Source organism: Aedes albopictus, chromosome 2 (genome assembly GCF_035046485.1).
Source record: "Aedes albopictus strain Foshan chromosome 2, AalbF5, whole genome shotgun sequence".
NCBI classification, from domain to species: domain Eukaryota; kingdom Metazoa; phylum Arthropoda; class Insecta; order Diptera; family Culicidae; genus Aedes; species Aedes albopictus.
In genome coordinates this window covers 374,089,775-374,110,551 of record NC_085137.1, presented here as the reverse complement: position 1 = coordinate 374,110,551, position 20,777 = coordinate 374,089,775, and the positions used below count along the sequence as shown (strand labels likewise).

Here is a 20,777-nt window from a genome sequence, read left to right as displayed (position 1 = left end):
ATGCCGATTTCGCATTTCTTCATCTAAGATTTTCTGCTTACGCTCCTACAGCTGAAAGCGTGTCTCTCCCTTATGTGCGGTCTCGTAAATTGCCACGACCAAGAGATACTCTTTACTACAGTCGACTGTACTCTTTACTCGCTTTACTATGGATATTTCGACTTGTAGGCATTAAGCCTACATTTCTGCTATAACATTTGGAAAGGGCCAAACTCCTTTTTGTATGCATACACGTATCTGTCTCTGCAGGGCTCATCTGTATCCACACGTAGTTTTTAACGTCCTTAAACGAAAGAGTAATCTTCAAACTGTATGTTGGACCATTTCAAATGTTGTTGCTGATTTTCTCTCTTTTCCGATTTCAAGTGGTTCTGTTTTGGCTGATTTGCTACTAAAATAAAAATTTTGCGGAATAGTGTTTAAAAATATCACACATTCTCGCGAACTGAAGTTCCACGCCACCGCTCGTCGTCGGTCGTCAGTGTTACTAGTAAAACTGTTGGTGGAAGCCACCCTTATTTGAGTTGTGCGAGTGCATCGGCGTTTCGATGGCCTTCGTTCGAAGCGAGAAAAATGCGTATTGAGTGACATGAAACTTGTGTCGTGTACGAAATCGAATGGTTCCTATTGTAAATGTGCGAAACGATATCCACATATTGAATAATCGATTGAAGATTGAGGATTGACGGTGTGTTTTACTTCCAATTTGGTGAAAAGAGAAATTTGCATGTTTTAAATACGTGGTGTCGATGTGCGATTCTATGAACGCCAGCGAAATTGCTTGTTAGTGTTGATCGTATAGGCTCTCGTTTTTCGTAGTGAATCATGTAATGAATCAGTAATCGTAGGTCATCATAAAAAGCATGCAATAGGGAAATTGCAGATCTGAATCATATGTGTTGAGGATTCATTATACTCGAACTATAAGTAAGTGGTATATTTTTTCTGCTGTCAAGAAGAATCTGGTGTTTTTTATAACTTCAGGGAAAACGGGAAAAACCAACAACTTGGGTTGCGCTTTACATCTTTTTGCCCATGTTAACCCAGTGTCAAATTGTGCCAGAAATTTAATAAACTATTATTTAGCTTGTGATTTTCTGATTTAAAAAAAATCTTGTTCCTTGGAATGAATGTAATCAGTTTTGTACCTTTTAATTTCGCTCTCTAATGGTTATCCTTTGACAGATACGCGTATTTCGACTATCATTTGTAGTATTCCTCAGTTATTAGTTATTCACATTGTTTCTGTATATGAATATACACTTGCTTCTTTTTTTTTGCACGTATCGTTTTTTTACTATAAATTGTTCAAGTTGGAATTCAAAAAACTTGTTTTTTTCGTACACGGATAGTACTGACCGAGTCTCCCTGTGTACATGTTTTCATGTGAATAGGCTCAAAATTGATTGAGCTATGGCAAAAAACGACCGGTGCAAGAAAATAATCGGGTGTACCTACCTTTTTAATTTACGAACTGGTGTGGGGCGACACTAGTTTCGCCAAACCGAAATATCCCAAAAAAGCGAAAAGAGACGAAAAACCCGGTAAACCCCGCAAAACTTTGCGGGTTTTACCGTTTTTTCGGCTTTAATTTGGATATTTCGGCTTGGCAAAACTGGTGTGGCCCCCTCAGTTTAGGAATATAAGAAATATGTATTAGAATCATAGTAAGCCGTGGCGGGAATTCAGCCGATAAACAAGTTTTGTGCTGATCAAGGTACTGGTGGATTCATCAGGAAATTTTCCAAACACTGTACTGCTTGGAAATGCTAATTTAGCTAGTGTGCGAACGAAGGTGAAAGGGTTCCTGTTAAATGTTGCGGATTGTTTTAGAAAATATTCAATCTTCGGTAGTCGCCGAGTTCGCAATCGTGGTGCTACGTTGCGCTACGCCATCCGGTGAAGTTTTTAATATTCTGTGTAGTGTTTTCTATCGAAAAAAAGATAGAATCTTGATTCAGCTTGTGACTTGTTCGTGAAATGGTTAAGAAACGAAGACTATTTTGAGAGTGTTCATGTAAAAGCGCTAGTTCAAGTTCAAGGTTAAAAGAAAATGGCAATGAATAATTTTTGATTTGGTCGATTCAAACGTGAATTAGGAAATAATGGATTGAGGATTACTGGAACAATACTGGTAAGGTACACCGGGGCAAGTTGGAACGGGTGGGGTAAGATGGAACAGCTGGTTAAAGTGATGTTATTAATCATGATAATCAATTTAAATCTCATCACTCATAATTTTTGATTCAAACAATCTTTTTATGAAGGATAATTTTTCAAATCCTAGTGAATTGTTTTTGAAAACTTCGCGTTTTATCTCGCTCCACCTGTTTCAATTTGCCCCCAATATGAATGTCATTGACCATGCTTTTTGCTTTCTAAAAGACTGAGCGGTTGGTACGAGATGTTCCCACTCAATAGCTTTCTTGTAAAACCAATAACGCTGCACAATAGGCTTGGCCACTTTAATGCTTGTAATGCATTTCCGATGCACTGCAGAAGGATCGCAGCAAGCTGTGCGCGCGGATGGCTGCTTTCGTGTTTTCTGTCACGCGTATTTTCGTCTCCGCGTGTGTTTCAATCGGCTGGTGCTACGCCAGGTGTTATTTTTGAAATAGCAGAATTGCTTTCAATTGGTTAGAATGTGCGCTAGAATTGGAATTGAAATCTGGGAAAAGTGAAAAATGCGGCGTGCTTTAGTGTCGAATGATCTTTCGGGGACTTTTTTTTTTCGGTACGGAATATTTTTGTTAAATCTTGTCTTTCTTTTGCTGATGGTGCTCGACCCTAATTTGGTCAGCAGTGAACCAATGGATGCATGCATATGAATTGGTGAGCTCGTTTTATGTCATTTTGTTATGAAAATTTGATGCATTAAGGCAAAGATGTTGATGGAGGCACATGAAGGAACAGCTTGAATTTTCAAAAGCACGTATCTGAAGAATACAATTATGCCACAAAAGTTCAGCTTAGTGGACGCAGTGAAAGGCCCTTCAATTAATAACTGTGGAAGTGATCAAACAATACTAAGTTAAAGCGAGGCAGGCCAAGTCCCAGTGGGGACGTAGAGTCATAAAGAAAAAGAAGAAGGCGAAGTTCCAAAGTTCACAAACGGCCAATCTTATGCCAAAGCTGCCAGTTCGTATAAAACGATCAGACCAGTAGCTGTGTTAAATGATGTCGTCACTGTTGTTGAGATGACTAAGACATTACACAGCCGTGGCGTCAAATTTCCCCGACGACGTATCCACTCAGTCTCAGTGTCTCGGCTCTGGCCACGCACGCGTGCATTGAGTTTGCTCGGTATTTATTGCGATCATGATATCACCATTCATGCTGCCTTTTCATTCCACCACTACTACACAGAATGAAACCAAATAAACAGAGAACAGATAAATTTCGCTGTCTGTTGAAAGTCTGGGCTTACCGGTTTGCGGTATGTATGTCGTTAGTGGATAGTACAAGCAAACATACTGCCCAATTGATTGTGGCACCCTACTTGTTGCGTTAAGCTTTTTAGTCAATGGCGGTGTATGTATGTTTGGCCTTCAACTGCCCGAGTCAAACGATAAAGTTTTGAGAAATGAATACATACGTCCGAGTATCTAGCTTGCCCCACAGGTGTTTTAATGCTTTTGTGCCAATACAATATGTTATAATATTTTCGTATGTTATAATACAGGGGATAGACAAAATGATCAGGACAGGCAAAATTTTCCTTTCTCAAAAAATATTCAAATAGCTGTAACTATTCGAAAAGTGCATCAAATATTCTCAAATTTTTACTGTAAGTGGATCAACTAGTTGTGTATCAGTGGACAAAATTTGGAAAAGATCGGGCTATTTTGCACGAAGTTATAAAGATTCTAGAAAAATGGTATATTTATCCGATAGCCAACTTTGAGCTGTTATATCTCCGGATTCAATGAACCGAATGCAATGAAATTTTGACCATTTACGACTTATACAATGAGCTCTGAAAAACGTTTGACTCAACTTGAAATTATTAACAAGAGAAAAAAGTTATAGCGATTTAATTTATTTTATTTTTTGGTAAATTGGTCTATTTTTAATATGCATCCCATTACTTTTTCAATAAATTGCCGGCTATGTTGTTACTTTCTTTTAAAACATATTTATATTCAAGACAATTAGAGGGAATATAAATGAACTATAATTAGCATCTTGAATTTTGAAACGATGTTGAAATTTGAGAAAATTTGGTGTTTTATTAGAAAAATAATCTAATCGTTATAATTTTCTTGCGTGTTAAGAATTTCAAGTTAAGTCTAAAGTTTTTCAAAGCTCATCATATAAGTCATAAATGGTCAAAATTTCATTGCATTCGGTTCATTGAATCCGGAGATATAACAGCTCAAAGTTGGCTATCGGATAAATATACCTTTTTCTAGTATCTTTATAACTTCGTGCAGAATAGCCCGATCTTTTCCAAATTTTGTCCACTGATACACAACTAGTTGATCCACTTACAGTAAAAATTTGAGAATATTTTATGCACTTTTCGAATAGATACAGCTATTTGAATATTTTTTAAGAAGGGAAAACTTTGCCTGTCCCGATCATTTTGTCTATCCCCTGTACATTTAACCGTTATGTGTCCGACAAACTTTTTGATTTTTTTCTACACCGTTGTTACCGTACGGTAACACTTTGCTTATTTTTCTACGGTGTGGGAAGATAGGGAAACCAATTGTGCAGATAGATTTTAAACGATCATTTCAAACTGAGTGTACGGTGTTGGTAGCAGAGTACTAAAACACAGATTGGTGAGGTGGGTGGCGGTTGCAAACATCCAAGTGAAGTATGGTGCTATGGGAACGGAAACAAAAAGGCGAAGATTGACGAACGAAGTAGGGAGTCGGGTCTTCGGACCGAGCGAAGTGATGAACGGGGAGTCAGTGATCACCCAGATAACAGACAAGGTGTGCCGGAAAGTAGCTAGAGCCATCGAGTTGCCGCCCAAAGGACTCGTGAAGGCTGAAGTTCGCCAATCAGTATCTATAGCCGAGGGTCGGTCGCCAGAGACGTCCTCCCTTGAGCCGACACGAGATCCGACAATGTGGAAGCTGACAAGCATCTATCCGCGAATTTGATGGGACACCTGACGCTTCAACTCAACCACGAACAACCCCCCCCCCCCCCCTCATTTAGGGGATGGTCCGGCCGTGTCGCCAACGAGTTTCAGGCCCTAGCACAGATTGCCATTCGACATCGATTTCGGCTGAACGTCGGACGACCGAATTTACCTCCGCATGACCTCTACGCCATCCATCAACAGACACTGCGAACACCCCCCAGCCCCCCCTTTTCATGGGGCGGGCCGTCAACCACCAGTGCAACTAACAAGAACCTCGGACATCTGCGATCGCGTCGGGATCCAAGATCGCGGGGCAATCGTCAACCGCCATCCCCCCCCCCCCCCCTCACCCAGAGCAGCGGGGCGGGTAACTTCAAGACACGTGGTTGCTTTCCGCGTGTACTCCTCCTGCATGAAGATCCACCGCATCACTACCGTGTACGTACCAGTTTGGATGAATACACTAAATTAAAAGGTAATTGTTTAGCTTTTAGGAAACCCCACCGTCCGAAAACTTCCCCAGCTAAACGCCCTGGGACCCGGGAGCCCAAAAGACGGCCTTGAGTGCCCACCCCGAAGCGGCCGCTGGCTCAGACCAGCCGCTTGGGGTTTCGGCCCGTCCCCCTCTGGGGCGGAGCAATTGACTCCCGGGGTCAAAGTTCGTTTCACTGGGGAAGTTTTCGGACGGTGGGGTTTCCTAAAAGCTAAACAATTACCTTTTAATTTAGTGTATTCATCCAAACTGGTACGTACACGGTAGTGATGCGGTGGATCTTCATGCAGGAGGAGTACACGCGGAAAGCAACCACGTGTCTTGAAGTTACCCGCCCCGCTGCTCTGGGTGAGGGGGGGGGGGGGGGGATGGCGGTTGACGATTGCCCCGCGATCTTGGATCCCGACGCGATCGCAGATGTCCGAGGTTCTTGTTAGTTGCACTGGTGGTTGACGGCCCGCCCCATGAAAAGGGGGGGCTGGGGGGTGTTCGCAGTGTCTGTTGATGGATGGCGTAGAGGTCATGCGGAGGTAAATTCGGTCGTCCGACGTTCAGCCGAAATCGATGTCGAATGGCAATCTGTGCTAGGGCCTGAAACTCGTTGGCGACACGGCCGGACCATCCCCTAAATGAGGGGGGGGGGGTTGTTCGTGGTTGAGTTGAAGCGTCAGGTGTCCCATCAAATTCGCGGATAGATGCTTGTCAGCTTCCACATTGTCGGATCTCGTGTCGGCTCAAGGGAGGACGTCTCTGGCGACCGACCCTCGGCTATAGATACTGATTGGCGAACTTCAGCCTTCACGAGTCCTTTGGGCGGCAACTCGATGGCTCTAGCTACTTTCCGGCACACCTTGTCTGTTATCTGGGTGATCACTGACTCCCCGTTCATCACTTCGCTCGGTCCGAAGACCCGACTCCCTACTTCGTTCGTCAATCTTCGCCTTTTTGTTTCCGTTCCCATAGCACCATACTTCACTTGGATGTTTGCAACCGCCACCCACCTCACCAATCTGTGTTTTAGTACTCTGCTACCAACACCGTACACTCAGTTTGAAATGATCGTTTAAAATCTATCTGCACAATTGGTTTCCCTATCTTCCCACACCGTAGAAAAATAAGCAAAGTGTTACCGTACGGTAACATTCCCCCTCTGGTCAGAGTAGCAAAAAGGAAGTTATTAACAATAATTCTTTTTGTGATCAATCATTTTTACAAAAACAAATACTAGTAAGCAACACTAGGGGTGGGAAAATAATATTTAAAAGTACATGCACGAGTCATATAGAACTGATTTAACAAAAATCCACCTTACATGAACCACTTAGCGAGACTCGAGGACTATAAAGGTCAAAACTTTTCAGTGGATACTTCAATCGATGCTTCAACACTTCAGGAGTTTCGAGGGCGGATTTAGAATTTGTTGTCACTTCCATGGTACATTCATTTTTCGCTATCAAGTCGTGGCTCAGACGTTGTGGGATGTCCTCGAATGTTCGCGGAACGAGATTCGGGATGGAGAGCTGCGGCGATACTGTTTGATGAATTATAGCTACATCAGGTTTAACCTATGAGCTTCGTCTACCGACTGCTTTACAACTAATACTACTACCTATTAAGGAGAGAGCTCTCACAATGACAAGCTATAATACTCGTGAGACAAAGCTGCACAAGTGTGGTACTACCATTACAAGGGTTGCGAAGTATATAAACTATCGTCAACTTACGTCTTGTTGCGATACAAAAGGATTGGGTATACAACGTGATTTCACCCATGTTGCACATACAGAGCACGAGGACGCATACTGCGTTGGACAGCTTCTATTCGAGCAATTGGGATCACGATCGTGTTACAATTTTATATATTCGGCTGTACACATTGTACCCTGACCGCAGTGAGTTGCAATTGTTCTTTTAGAACGCATTGCTTGTGATCGGCTGCATTGGCTACGATCAGTTGTCCGGACATTACCCAAGTAACCACAAGCATTATATCATTGCACGAATTAGACTAAATATCAACATTTGCAATGCGAAATGCAGTAATTCCACACTTGTCATGCAATAATCCTTTAGATTGGCATTATCAATGTAATGATGCATTGCATTTTTCTTTACATAAGGGTTCATTAAAAGGTGATATAAGATAATTCAATAATTCAACACTGCAAAAACTGAATAAATGCAATGTACAAACTAGCAAAGTTTGCTCTAACAATACAATTATAAAAGCTTGACTCTAATGGTAAACAAATCAAATCAAGAAGATTGAACAACTTTACGGTCAGCTCCATCAGTATTCAACATTTCTGGTTCGACTCCCGACCAACTTAATCCCCATTTGAGCCATCGATCGACGACAGCAAAACCTTTTTAGATATGACCTTTTCTCTTTTCTGTAGGCTGCTATCATATCCCAATAATGATGGAAATCACAATTAGTATATGAGGAGTGTGCGAAGGGTGTTTTAATCGACGTTTTAGTTTTCTTATATTGATTTAATATCTTCTAAAATGCATTATTTATTTATCAGAATGTAATGCATTACTGTATTCTATTACATATGACATAGTCGTTTTGCCTTCTACTGCGATGATTGAGACAGAAGATCAGTTTCCTTTTAGTTAATGAAAAATCTGTTGTTATCACTGCAGCAGAAACGGTCCAAGGCACCAGCGCGATGGAACTCATCTAGCGGTCTTCAACACTTCTGGTTCGACTCCCGACCCGGCGACAAAAAATAATGGTTAAAACAGTCATGTGTGGGGGGCATCAGTACCGTCGATAACGAAACGGTGCTAAAAATAGATTTTTGTTTTGGTTTTTCGTGTTGCACGTATTAAGCATGTGCAAATGCAAATATACAGCACATGCATTTATGTTACTTTAGCAATGGCTGTCAGCGTGCTGCAATATGTGGCACTTATTTGATTTTAGTGGGGCCCTTTTCGACTTTAATATTGCTTCAATGGGGGGTTTAAAGCAATGCAGCATTATATTCACAATTTTAAATATAAATATAGGGCGAAATTGATGCACTTATATACGGCTTCGTGGTTACTTGGGTAGTTATCGATTGGCTTTCGTTCGCAATGGAACTTAGCCCGCGCGCGTATTTTTAATTCCCGTACTTAGAGGACGTCTCCTCTCATGAACGGTTTGAGACAACTACCATATACGCAATTCTTATAAACCGTAAATATCTACGAGGCAAATATGCCTGAGACCAAGAGGTAAAGATGCGAAGGTAGGCTCGAAATTAGAAAAAAGGCTCGAAGAGTAAAACGTGACATTTGATAGAGTATGGTTGGTTCATTGATCTTTGAACCCACCCAGCGACTGGGAACGGCCGATTGCCAATCGCCGGGTAGCTAAACCACAATAACTTGGATAGTTACTGCTTTGCGTATATAATGGGATTGCTTATTCTACACAGATCAACCATAATGTACTTTGGACCTTTCGTAATGAGTTGAAGCTGCATTTTGCTCGGACATGTTTGTATTGCTGGTGTTCATTTAGAATTACAACGCTTCAATTTAAGAAGCTTTGAAATACTGTTATTCTTTAACGGTTTCTATAGGTTTTTTTTTTTCAAATCGACCAGAATCATTGTTATTTGTATTCTGCTGTTCTTTCGCGTTTGTGAGTTATATTCGTCATCTTTAAACATCTGAATTCGCTGTGCATTCACTGTGAAGATAACGAATGAATGCGGACTTTTGTTAGAACGGGATTCGACAGAAACGGCAAGGTTTTGATTGCAAAACATGGCCTTATTTTGCAATCAAAACCTTGCCGTAGATTCTCTTTTGTTGTTGCCTTTGGCAAAATCAACCATCTAAGCAAACCAACACTGCGAAAAGTTTTCTGTTCAAGGTAGGTAATCGTGGGGTAATTTGAGGAAGTTGTTGGACAAACTTTATTTTTGAAACGAAAACCTGCCGTTATCGGTTTGATTGTTAAGAATGTTCCTTGCATTCACACATAGTGCTTGTTACAGGGAATGTTGAGTTTCTACTACATATTCTCAAGGTCAACAAAGGTCGCCTGATTAAATACATTAATTTGATGCAAGGTAGTGGAAGTGGGTTACACTGTTCTGATGAATGATTCGGCAACAGGATGGACTTTCCTTCGGTAACGGAGTGTCCTATACGCGAAATTTTACGGAATCACACGATCGATGGTCTAAGGTTGATATTGAACGATTCCTTGAAAGCTTCGTGAGTGTATCGTGGAAGCTTCTAACAGAGAATTGGTAATTCCCAAATAAGCGATAGAATGAAATTCTCTCAAACACCAATAGGTCCCAAAGTGTTAGATAAGCTGATTTGAATGAATTTTATCCGTAAAAGTGACATATTTGTAAGTCTGCTTTGTGTTTACTAGCAAGTTGAACTATGCAAATCTTCTGTCGTGCTTTTCGAAACCAAAAACTGTATTTGCCCCTCCTAATGTGACCAGAGAGGATTTGGAAGATTTTTTTTTCTTGAAAACTCCCCCAACGCTAGTGAGAAAAAATATCCGAAGATATTTTTTCCTCCTAGGAACCACGGATGGATTTTTTTTAGTTGGGCGCCAGTGAAACGAACTTTGACCCCGGGAGTCAATTGCTCCGCCCCAGAGGGGGACGGGCCGAAACCCCAAGCGGCTGGTCTGAGCCAGCGGCCGCTTCGGGGTGGGCACTCAAGGCCGTCTTTTGGGCTCCCGGGTCCCAGGGCGTTTAGCTGGGGAAGTTTTCGGACGGTGGGGTTTCCTAAAAGCTAAACAATTACCTTTTACCACCGTGTATTTTAAATAGGTGCAGGGTACCCGGGTACCCAGTCGGCCACAAAAGGGTTAAAAGTAGAATACTATCTCCCTTAGGCAATCTTTTTGCAGCTTTAAATTTTAAATTTAGTTTTTGTTCACACTTGTTTGAAGTATCCATCGTTCTTATGCATTAGAATATAAAGAAACAAACATGATTTACACCAATTCATTACCTTGTTGAAATTTTACAAGAACATTATTCAATTTCTTAAATTTATTCAAAAGATTGTATTATTGTTAATTGAGTGTTTCATTTATACATATCTGCTAGAGATGAAGTGTTAGACATTACGCTTTACCCTAACAGAATTAATCACAAGTTGACCAATTGGCATGTGTCAGATGAAGAATCTATATCTGATCATCGGTACATCTTTTTTGAACATTTAAATTTTATTTCGAAAACTTTGCGTTTCAGGAATCCCCGGTAAACCAACTGGGATCTCTTCACTGATTTGGTTACGGCCAAATTTCATGGATACTCACCATCCATTGACACTCTTAAGGGGCTGTTCATAAACCACGTAGATCAAATTTTGGCCATCTCAGACCCGCCCCCCTCCCCCCTCGTAGACTTTTATCCATACAAAAAATTTGAAATTTGTATGGAGCGTAGACTTTGGCTAGACCCCCCCTCCCCCCATGAAGTCCACGTGGTTTATGAATGGCCCCTAAGTGATTTAGATGATGCCGTTGATACTACAACGGCCATCATCGTGGAAGCTTTTGAAGAAGTTTGTCCTCTACGGTCTGTGAAGATCATAATTGGAACCCCTTGGTGGAACTCTGATCTGACCAAGCTTAGGAAACAATGTAGAAAGAGGTGGAACAAACGACGTTCGGCTGGATCGGAGGCTTTCAGGTCGGCTCGCAAGGCCTACCAAAAAGCTCTCCGGTCTGCAGTACGATCCGGCTGGAAAAACCTTTGTACTAATGTTCTCAGTTTGAGTGAAGTCAGTCGGTTGGACAAAATCCTTGCCAAACATAGAGATTTCCAAGTTAACGATCTTCGTTTGCCAAATGGCGACGGCTGTTCGAGCCCTATGAAGTTGATCATCAATATTAAATTCTTTTCTCGATCAGCCTAGATAGCTGTGTAGTATCGGTAGCGATTGTCTCGATTGGCTAAGAATAACACTATGGACCGCCTGTTCTGGTGGTAAAAATCCACTAACAGGTGACCCCTAATTCATGAGGTGATGCGGCTATATGCTTACCGTGCCTAGGAATGAATGGTTAGGGGGGTCGCAAATGGAGCCTGTGGAGTACTAGGGCGCCTTCCACAGTATTTTGCCCTTACTGCGCTAACCGGAGCAATAGCGCAGTGGACCTTGTGTTTCTTCGAGATAATTATCTGCTCTTCTTTAGTCTCAAACTTGAGGCTAAATAAGGGCGGGATTATGAAATTGTTGTTAATTAGTTTAAATTTTCACTTATATAGTTTCGCATTATGCGATTTACACAGTATATTCTGTGCATCCTCATCTTTGGCGCATTCGATCTGACTTATGCAAAATGGAAAAGCCCAAGTCCAAGAACCTTACTTTCGTAAGGGGAATTTAGGAAACCTTGTGAATCCGGTGTTTGCTACTTTCAGTAAAAATTAAATGGCAAACTTTCGTGTCATGCCTCGAGCATGTGTGCTTGTCAACAACGCAATCGTTGCTACACTCATCTCTGAAATAACCACGAGAGATGTATATGCTATCACAATCTATGTATCTGTTGGTAAACCTCAACAGGAAATACGTTTATTGTTCGGTTTATTTACAGCATCCCCTACGGATGCTTTCAAGCAAGTCATCGCATACTGCACTTCAAAAGGTCTTCCGCTAATTGTATGCAGTGATGCTAATGCTCACCATATCATCTGGGGCAGCTCAGATATTAATTTGAGAGGCTCCAGTTTGATGGAATACTCTTGGATTACTTAACTCAAAATTAGGCCATCTCCAAAGGATGTGCATAATGGCGATGTCTGGAGCGTTCTCTTCAACTCCCACGGCAGCGCTCGAGGTTCTCTTTGACGTTGCCCCACTATACATTCATCTCAAACAAGAAGCACTTTCTTGCACTTACCGCCTATGGGTACTCGGTTTACTAGAGGAAACTCCTGTGAACCGCAGTTCAACACACACCTCGTTGTTTCCACTTTTGGTGAATTGGGACAAAGTTGTCCGTGCTCCAAGTGATCTTACAATTGCTTGTAACTTTCCATATAGGACATTTTCCACGAAATTCCCTTCCCGGGAAGAGTGGACATATGGATATCTGGAGAGAAGTGTTTCAGAAGGCATCGTATGTTACACTGATGGCTCTCTTCTCGAAGGTCGAGCAGGTGCTGGTGTTTATTCTCGTGAGCTTAGGCTGTATCAATCTTATTCACTTGATAGACACTGCACAGTTTCTCAGGCTAAAATCTTTGCTCTTATGTGCGGAGCGCAATCAGCACTTCAGCAGCTCGTAATGCGCTACGTCATATACTTCTGTTCAGATAGCCAAGCTGCTATTAAAGCACTTGCTTCGGCCAACTCTAGGTCAAAGTTAGTTATCGCTTGTCGAACTCAAATCGAGGAGCTTCCCAAAAGCTTTTAGGTAATACTTTGTATTGAAAACTAACCCCATTTTTTGATCGGTGGTTCCAGTAGTTAAGCTACTGAATATTTTTTTTTAGAACAGCCCGCCTTGACCACATAAAGCCTGCCCAAGTAACCAAAAGTTCCTCTTCCCTTGACAAAATGCACTTTCAAGTTCCGCGAAGTTCAGATAAAGTTCCAAATGGAACTTTCTGGCTGCTTAAGAGGCTAACGATGAGCCTTGCTGGAACTTCGGTCACAAGTTCCGACAAGGCTCATTGTTAGCCTGTTAAGCAGCTAGAAAGTTCCATTCGGAACTTCATCTGAACTTCGCGGAACTTTAAAGCTGCTTAAGATGCTACTCGGAACTTTGTCGGAACTTTCAAGTTCATAGAAGTTCAGTTCAGTAGCATTGTGTTTCAATGAAGATTAAATTTATTTCTTTTACAGAAAACAACTGTTTAAGCATAAACGAAAAAAAGACAAATATGAATTTATCAAATCAATGAATACTAGGCTTGAGCAAAAAAAAAAAAGAATTGCTGCTTATCGGATTCGAACCGATAGTCGCTGCGTGAGAACCCTACGCTCTACCACAGTACTACAGTTGCGATTGAGTGAGCAGCAGGTAAAGTCTAACTTGAGTCGATTTTCTGTCGGCAGCTAGTTTTGCACATTTGTACATTACATAGTGAAGTTAGCTTGACTTTGTCAAGTGTCTTCAGCAGCGCAGCGGTAAGTCGGCAGGCTATCACGCAGGAGGATCCAGTTCAAATCTTACATAGCAGCGACATGTGTGCAAATATAATTATCAGAAGCAATTTCCAGATATGAATCACACACCCCACCAACAAGGGGTGGGGTTGTGATTCTGAAAAACACATTTTTGTTTTTTCATGAATTTTGTCAAAGTTCTGTCAGAAGCTGCTTAGAAGGCTATCCAGCGTGCTTATGTGAACTTTCAAGTTCCAAAATTACTTAAAAATGAAGCTGCTTAGAAGGCTAATGAGCAACCTCGAACAAGCTGCTTAGCTTATAAAGTACCCTTTTATCTGAACTTTTGGTTACTTGGGTGTGTCTGCAATAATCTGGACACGGAAATACTGCTACAATGGATGGGTAAAATTGGTCAAAAGTTTAACTGAAAATACTTTAGGCGCTGTTCATAAACAACGTATACTCATTTCTGGCCTGAACTTCAAGGATTTTTTTAACTCTCATCGTGCTAAGGCATCCTTTGCAAAGTCACTGTCTATAAACTACGTAGACCCATTTTTGGTCATCTCCAAACATGGCGCCGGCCACGTACTTACGGTCATCTACATCAAGATATTTTGCAAAGACTGTATTAGGAATATTGTTTTATTTCAACGAATAGTGTTTAAATTCTACACTATACGGGCTCCCCTATTGGTTTTATTGTTAGTTCATGTACTTGCACATGTGGGGGTGTACCCAACGCGTACAGGATACCATGAGCAATGTCCTCTGGTTGCAGCATCGGCATCATGGTGGTATCGAAACCAGCATATTCATCACACAAATCTACCATCGGAGTCTTAACAAATCCCGGGCTGATGCTCTAAAAAATCAAAGATATTTTTAAGGTTTTTTTTCTGATACATTGAATAATTCAGCATAAACTCACGGTCACTTTGGTTTTAGTGCCAGCGTTTCTCAACTCATTGCGCATAGTCTCGGTGATTGCAGTCACAGCAAATTTACTCGCCGGATACAAATTGGCACCCGGGTAGTTCTGTACTTTGTGTCCTTCAATGCTGTTGATATGAATGATATGTCCTGCCATACCTCTTTTTTGCATTGATTGAAATGCCTCCCGGCTACACAGCGTCAGTCCCAAAACATTCACGTCCAGTGACTGCCTCAATGTGGCTGTATTTCCGGCTTCCAAAAGGTCTACTTTCTGATACACGCCAGCATTGTTCACAAGCACATCGACGCCACCGAAATTATCTTCCACAAACTTAAATGCCTCAACGATATCGTCCTCTTTGGATACGTCACATTTGAACGCATGTAGTCTAGCAGCAGCATCGGTTGGAAGACTCGCCTTCAGCGCTTCAACCTGCTCTAGTCTCCTGGCCAATCCAACCGTTATCATTCCGGCCTTCACCAATTCCTTGACCGTTGCGGCACCAATTCCGGAACTAGCACCCGTCACGATGGCCACTTTACCCTGCCAGCGCTCCATGATGTTACTCGGTAGACGATATCCGACAGACTAGTCCTCACAGATATAATCGCATTGAAGCTCATTGTGCTATGGACGAATTTCGCACCAACTCGTCTTCGGGGTTGGCAGCACCCCCTCAGAATGTTATGAAATTTTGTAGGTTTCAAGACTTTACCTTTTCAAGCAACTTTGCATATTTTGTTTTTTCAAAATTAACCTAGACTAACATTTAAAAAGAGTCAAAGTTTTTTAACCGTTTTTTTTTCACAAAAAATAACTCGAATATGATAAGATGTACAAAAAAGTGATGTATGGGGGACATTTAGAGAATTGTCCAAGCTTTCATGAAAAAATATTTCAAAAATTCTAAATACATTTTTACACGTTAAAAAATATATTTTTAAAATTAAGAGTCAATTTACAGAAAATGCCCACTTTTTTATGTTTTGAAATTTTTTTTCCAAGAAAGTCAATATTGTTGCCTAACTTTCCTCCATACATCACAAGATGGGCACTTTTAAGGAAAAAAAGTTTTTCTAACAAAAACTTTTTCATGTTAGTTTTTTTAGCGTGTTGCGCATTAGCCGTTTTTTTCACAAAAAATATAACTCGAATATGATAAGTTGTACAAAAAAGTGATGTATAGGGGACTTTTAGGGAATTGCCCAAGCTTTCAAGAAAACATATTTAAAAAATATAAAAAAATGTTTTGCACGCTAAAAAATATCTTTTCAAAATTAAAAGTCAATTTACAGAAAAAGCCCACTTTTTTATGTTTTGAATTTTTTTCCCAAGAAAGACAATATAGTTGCCTAACTTTCCTCCATACATCACAAGATGGTCACTTTTAAGGAAAAATTTTTTTCTAAAAAAAACTTTTTTATTTTTTTTTTTTTTGCGTGTTGTGCATTAACTCGTACAGTAATGTATCCAGAATCCTAATGACAATCCATTAAAACTTAATGGGCTCAACTACTTTTTTAATATCTTAACGTGCTTGACATTGGAAACGTGCTTGATATTGGAAAGGGCTCAAGACAAATTTGCTTTTAGGGTTTTATATCAATGAAAACGCTTGTGTATTGATGAAATATGTACATATGTATATGTGTATTCAATTATTTTCTTTTCTACAATATATACATCCTTCTTTTATACATTCTATTGTAACGTTTTTTGAATATTAGATCTTTAGTCTATCTGAAACAAAGTAAACTTTTTTGGATTATCTTTTGAATTCGAAAACTTCTTCGCTTCAATTTGATTTTCTGAAATTGGCACAAATGAATGAAATTTTTGTGTAGGTACCAGGTATTGTTTTTACGTGACTGTATGTGTATCAGTGGCGTAGCAAGGGGGGGTGCGGAGGTGCGGTCCGCACCGGGCCCCCGAATTCAAGGGGCCTCCAAATCAGTGAAGGTTTCTTACACTAGTTTGAATGAAGTTCTTTAAATAGCGAAAGTTTGCTACAAGTATTATCGTCGCACCACCAAATCGAAGTCGTCGCTAGAAGCACATGCGAAGTTGCAGCTGCGAAGTAAATTTGAATCTATTTTTTCTGTTGCGCATCATTAAGCTAATTAAGAGCAACAATATGCACTAATCCAAATTGAGTTGCGACATTTCTAAGTAGGTTAAAAATCAATTTTCGCACGTTCGGTCACTTCGTATTTCTACCAAAAGCATAATATAAGTTCAATACTTGCAGATCTGCTGATAGGTATGTAGGGGCCCCTTCGTGAAATTTTGGAATGGGCACACAGATGACTTATTTGAAGTCCTATCATTAACAATTCGATGATTGCTCTTTGAACCTGCAGGGGTCCCAAAATACAAGAAAAAATGTGCTAGAAATCAAAATATAATTTTACGAAATTCAGTACCGATATGGAAGTAAAATTCATGAGCATAATGAAAATGTCATAATAAGTATCATCCCAACTACAGGACCAAACATAGCTGTTCACTTAGCTTAAGGTAGCAGTTGAAATTCAGGGGTCTCATTTATTAAAGTTAAGATCTGAACACATGTCACGTCAAAACTGTAATAACAACAGTTTGTTGATAAGTTTTACTCTCGTTTAAAAAATGCAATCAACGTATTCCAACTATTTCATCGAGTATTTCTTTCTACATATTCCTTGAAGGGTTTCTGCGGGAATTCCTTCAGTTAAGGTCCTTGTCACTGGGGATATCTTTTACGATTTATCTAACTCCTGGAGTTCTACAAAAACTCCTTTAAGATTAACTTCAGAACTTTTTTCAGGGATTACTTCAGAAATTCCTCTAAGCATTGATTTTGGAAAGCTTACAATGTTGCATTCTTTCAGGAACTCCTCCAAGCATTCCTACAGAAACTTCTCAAGAAATCCTTTAGGAATTCCTTCAAGGATTTTTTCCGGCATTTCTTCAAACATTCGTTCAGGACTACCTCTTCGAATTTCTTCATAAAATCCTACAAGGATTATGTCATGAAGTCCTTCAAGGAATCCCTCAGATGAACCTTAAGGAATTTCTAATAGGATTCCTTTAGATATATTTATCCAAATCTTGTAGGAGTTCCTCATGGGAATTATTTTTCATGAATTTCGGAGATCACGCTTGGAGCCATACCTGAATGGTCCTTGGAAGATTTTCTAAAGGAATTGTGGAGGTATTCCCGAAGGAATTCTTGTAGAAATGTTTGCAAGAATTTTTGGAGGAATTTTTAATGGAATCTTTGTCTTGATGAATTCCAAGACGTATTCGGAAAGAATCATTGGGTAGAGTTTGCAGGTATCTTTGATGACATTCTTGAAGGATTACTACAGTACTATGTAGTAGTACTAGAAGTACAATGAGTACATTGAGGATTTAGGTAAAGAGTTCCTGAAGAAATTTTGAAAGCAAAGAGATTTTTGGAAGAAATAATGATGACACGCCTATTATTTCTCAAAGAAATCAATGGCGGAAACCTCTATGAATTCCTCTCAAATTCTTTGGAGCAAATCGAAAAACAAAAAAGATCCTGTATAATTGGAGGAATTTATGCAGGAGGCCTTGGGGGAAATTCTGTATTTTCAAATCCTTTGGGGACGAATGTGTTCATACTTGTAGGATTATCTGAAGGAAAACTTTAAAAAATCCTTGAACGAATCTTTGTATTGTAGCTTGAAAAAAAATCCTTGGAGAAAAGATTAAATCTTTACTGAACTTTCATAAAGGATTATTGAACGAATTGTGAAAAAGAACTTAAAAAAAATCGCATAAGGAATTTTTGGTCGATTTCCTACAGCCATTATTGAAGGAATTCTAACGAAATCTCTGCAGGTATAAATAAAGAAATGCTTGAACAAATTCTTAAGAAATCCTCTGAAGAACTTCAAGAAAAACCGTTTGAGGCATTGCAAAGAGAACTTCTTGGAGATTTTTTTTAAAAAAAGAATTCCTTAAGGGCTTTTCTCTAAAATTGCTGAAGAGATTATGTGAGGTAGCCCCAAAAGAATCATTTGTGGAAATCTTAAAAAAAAAACTTTTTATAGAATTCATGGGCATACATACAGGGTGTTAAGTTCGTGAGTGCAAACTTTTTAAGGGGCGATAGAGGATCAAAAATGGTGAAAAAAAATTGTTCTACGCATATGACAAATCTCAACCGTTACGTAGTTATTGAACTTTACATTTTTTTACTTTTATTGCCTTAAACAAGCTATAACTTGAAAATGGTCAAACTTTTCTCAATTTGTAAACCCTTATTCGAAAGATTATTGAATTTCCATCAAATCACATCTTTGGATCGATTGGTTTAGTTAAATAAATAAGTTTTCTAGAGCAAGTGGCTCAAAAGTAGTGTGTTTTAATTTGTTTTTGTCAATTATCTTTGAAAAAAGCTTAATAATTTTAAATTCTTACTTAGGCAAAGTTGTGGCCCTTGTTCCACTCTACAGTTCGTTGTTAGACACCAAACTTCTAGCTCTTATCGTTTTCTTGCAATTTTGATTTAAATGTGCGGCACAGTGAGCAAAAAAGAGCTTACCTTGACAGTTGCAAATTTATGGTCTAAAATGCGATTTTTTAATCGAAATTGCAAGAAAACGATAAGAGATAGAAGATTGATGTCAAAGTATGAATTGTAGAGTGGAACAGGGGCCACAATTTTGCCTAAGAAAGAATTTAAAATTATTACGCATTTTTCAAAGATAATTGATAAAAACAAATTAAAACACACTACTTATGAGATATTTGCTCTAGAAAACTTAGTTATTTAACTAAACCAATCAATCCAAAGATGTGATTTGATAGAAAATTCAATAATCTTTCAAATAAGAGTATAAAAATTGCAAAAAGTTTGACCATTTTCAAGTTATAGCCAGTTTAAGGCAGAGTTGCTCTCTGTCACTATCAATGGTAGGCAAACTGCCGATTTTGGAAGGCTGACTGCGATCCAAGTCTCCGCGTCACCGTCACTTTTCTTACCCCATCACAACTAAACTGATTGCGATGGCGAATTGATATCACTGATAGACCATCTTTAAAATTCGTTTAAAAATCAAAATAAGCACTTAAACTAATAAAATTTAAATATGTGGTACAGAATAAAAAGTTTCGTATGATGGTCACAAAACATTTTGAGTTTTGGCTGAAATCGCTAAAATATCAGTTCAGTTGCTATGATAGTGCTCTGGAGTGTGGGTCAGTATCAAGTCGTTGCCGGTCACTATCGTTTTGATATTGATCAGCCTACAGTGATAGTGACGATGGTGCAAAATCAGTAGTCAACTGACATGTCTGATATTTGGCAGCTCTGGTTTAAGGCAATAATAGTAAAAAAATGTAAAGTTCAATAACTACGTAACGGTTGAGATTTGACCATATGCGTAGAACAACTTTTTTCACCATTTTTGATCTTCTATCGCCCCTTATAAAGTTTGCACTCATGAACCTAACACCCTGTATAATTGAAGAAATTGCTTCAGAAACGCATGGAGGAGTTTGTAGCAACTTTCGAAGGAAATCTTAGAGAGATTTGTAAAGAAGTCCTTGAAGTAATTCCTAGATAAGTCGTAAAATATATTCAAGAAAAAGTTCTTGGAGTTCCTCACTTGGAACAAATGCTTCATGAAATCGTAATAATCATTTTTGAAAGTTTCGTGAAGGGAATCCAGACAAAACTGTTGTTCCTGGGGAATTCCCTAAGGATTTTTTGTCTGATTTCATTCTGCATTATTTCTAGAAAATTTCTGTGGCTATTATTTTGGAAACTGTTTTAGTTATTGTGGTGAAAATTGAGTGCGCTATCCGTTTGGTAAAAACTCTCATTTTTTTTAGGATCTCTGTTAGAAGTACCATTGAAAATTTCTGCGGCAAATCTTTTGAGAATTTGTTAGGCAATTCCTTTGAAAACTTCTTTAATGAACTCTCGGCAATGCTTCAGCAATGACTTCACTAACTTCAAATCCTTATTTCTACGAAAACTTCTTTAAAAAAAATGTCTGCAACCTTTTGCTGTTTTTTACTATTCATTTGAAAAATCATCTGATAATTTCACTAGTTTACAAAATAAAACGAAAGTTGTGAACTTCTGTCAACGACCAAAATTTTTGAAGCATAATTTAGCGCTGATT

General features: G+C 39.4%; 2 protein-coding genes across 6 annotated transcripts in view; one reads left to right on the top strand and one right to left on the bottom strand.

Moving 5' to 3' along the window:
* Window positions 1-469: 469 nt before the first annotated feature.
* The window catches only part of LOC109401270 (phospholipid scramblase 1), a 61,217-nt gene continuing 40,909 nt past the window's right edge, over window positions 470-20,777 (top strand). For 2 of the 5 annotated variants that reach the window (XM_062852964.1, XM_029869212.2), the window contains exon 1: window positions 470-688. The gene's annotated coding sequence lies outside the window, so the exon portion shown is untranslated. Of the gene's footprint in view, window positions 928-20,777 lie in introns of all 5 variants that reach the window. The other 3 variants (XM_029869213.2, XM_062852962.1, XM_062852963.1) reach the window with 2 other exon arrangements.
* Window positions 14,325-16,414, bottom strand: LOC109401312 (farnesol dehydrogenase). Its single transcript, XM_029865884.2, has 2 exons — window positions 14,629-16,414; window positions 14,325-14,562 (listed from the first exon to the last, which is right to left on the bottom strand). The coding sequence occupies exons 1-2, from the start codon at window positions 15,190-15,192 to the stop codon at window positions 14,374-14,376; spliced, it is 753 nt and encodes a 250-aa protein (XP_029721744.1). The 5' UTR covers window positions 15,193-16,414; the 3' UTR covers window positions 14,325-14,373.

Excerpts from the sequence above, each read along its gene's own strand:
- LOC109401312 (XM_029865884.2), bottom strand. The coding sequence starts at position 15,192 with ATGGAGCGCTGGCAGGGTAAAGTGGCCATCGTGACGGGTGCTAGTTCC. Across the intron at positions 14,563-14,628 it reads GCACTAAAACCAAAGTGACC|AGCATCAGCCCGGGATTTGT; the intron begins GTGAGTTTATGC and ends TTGATTTTTTAG.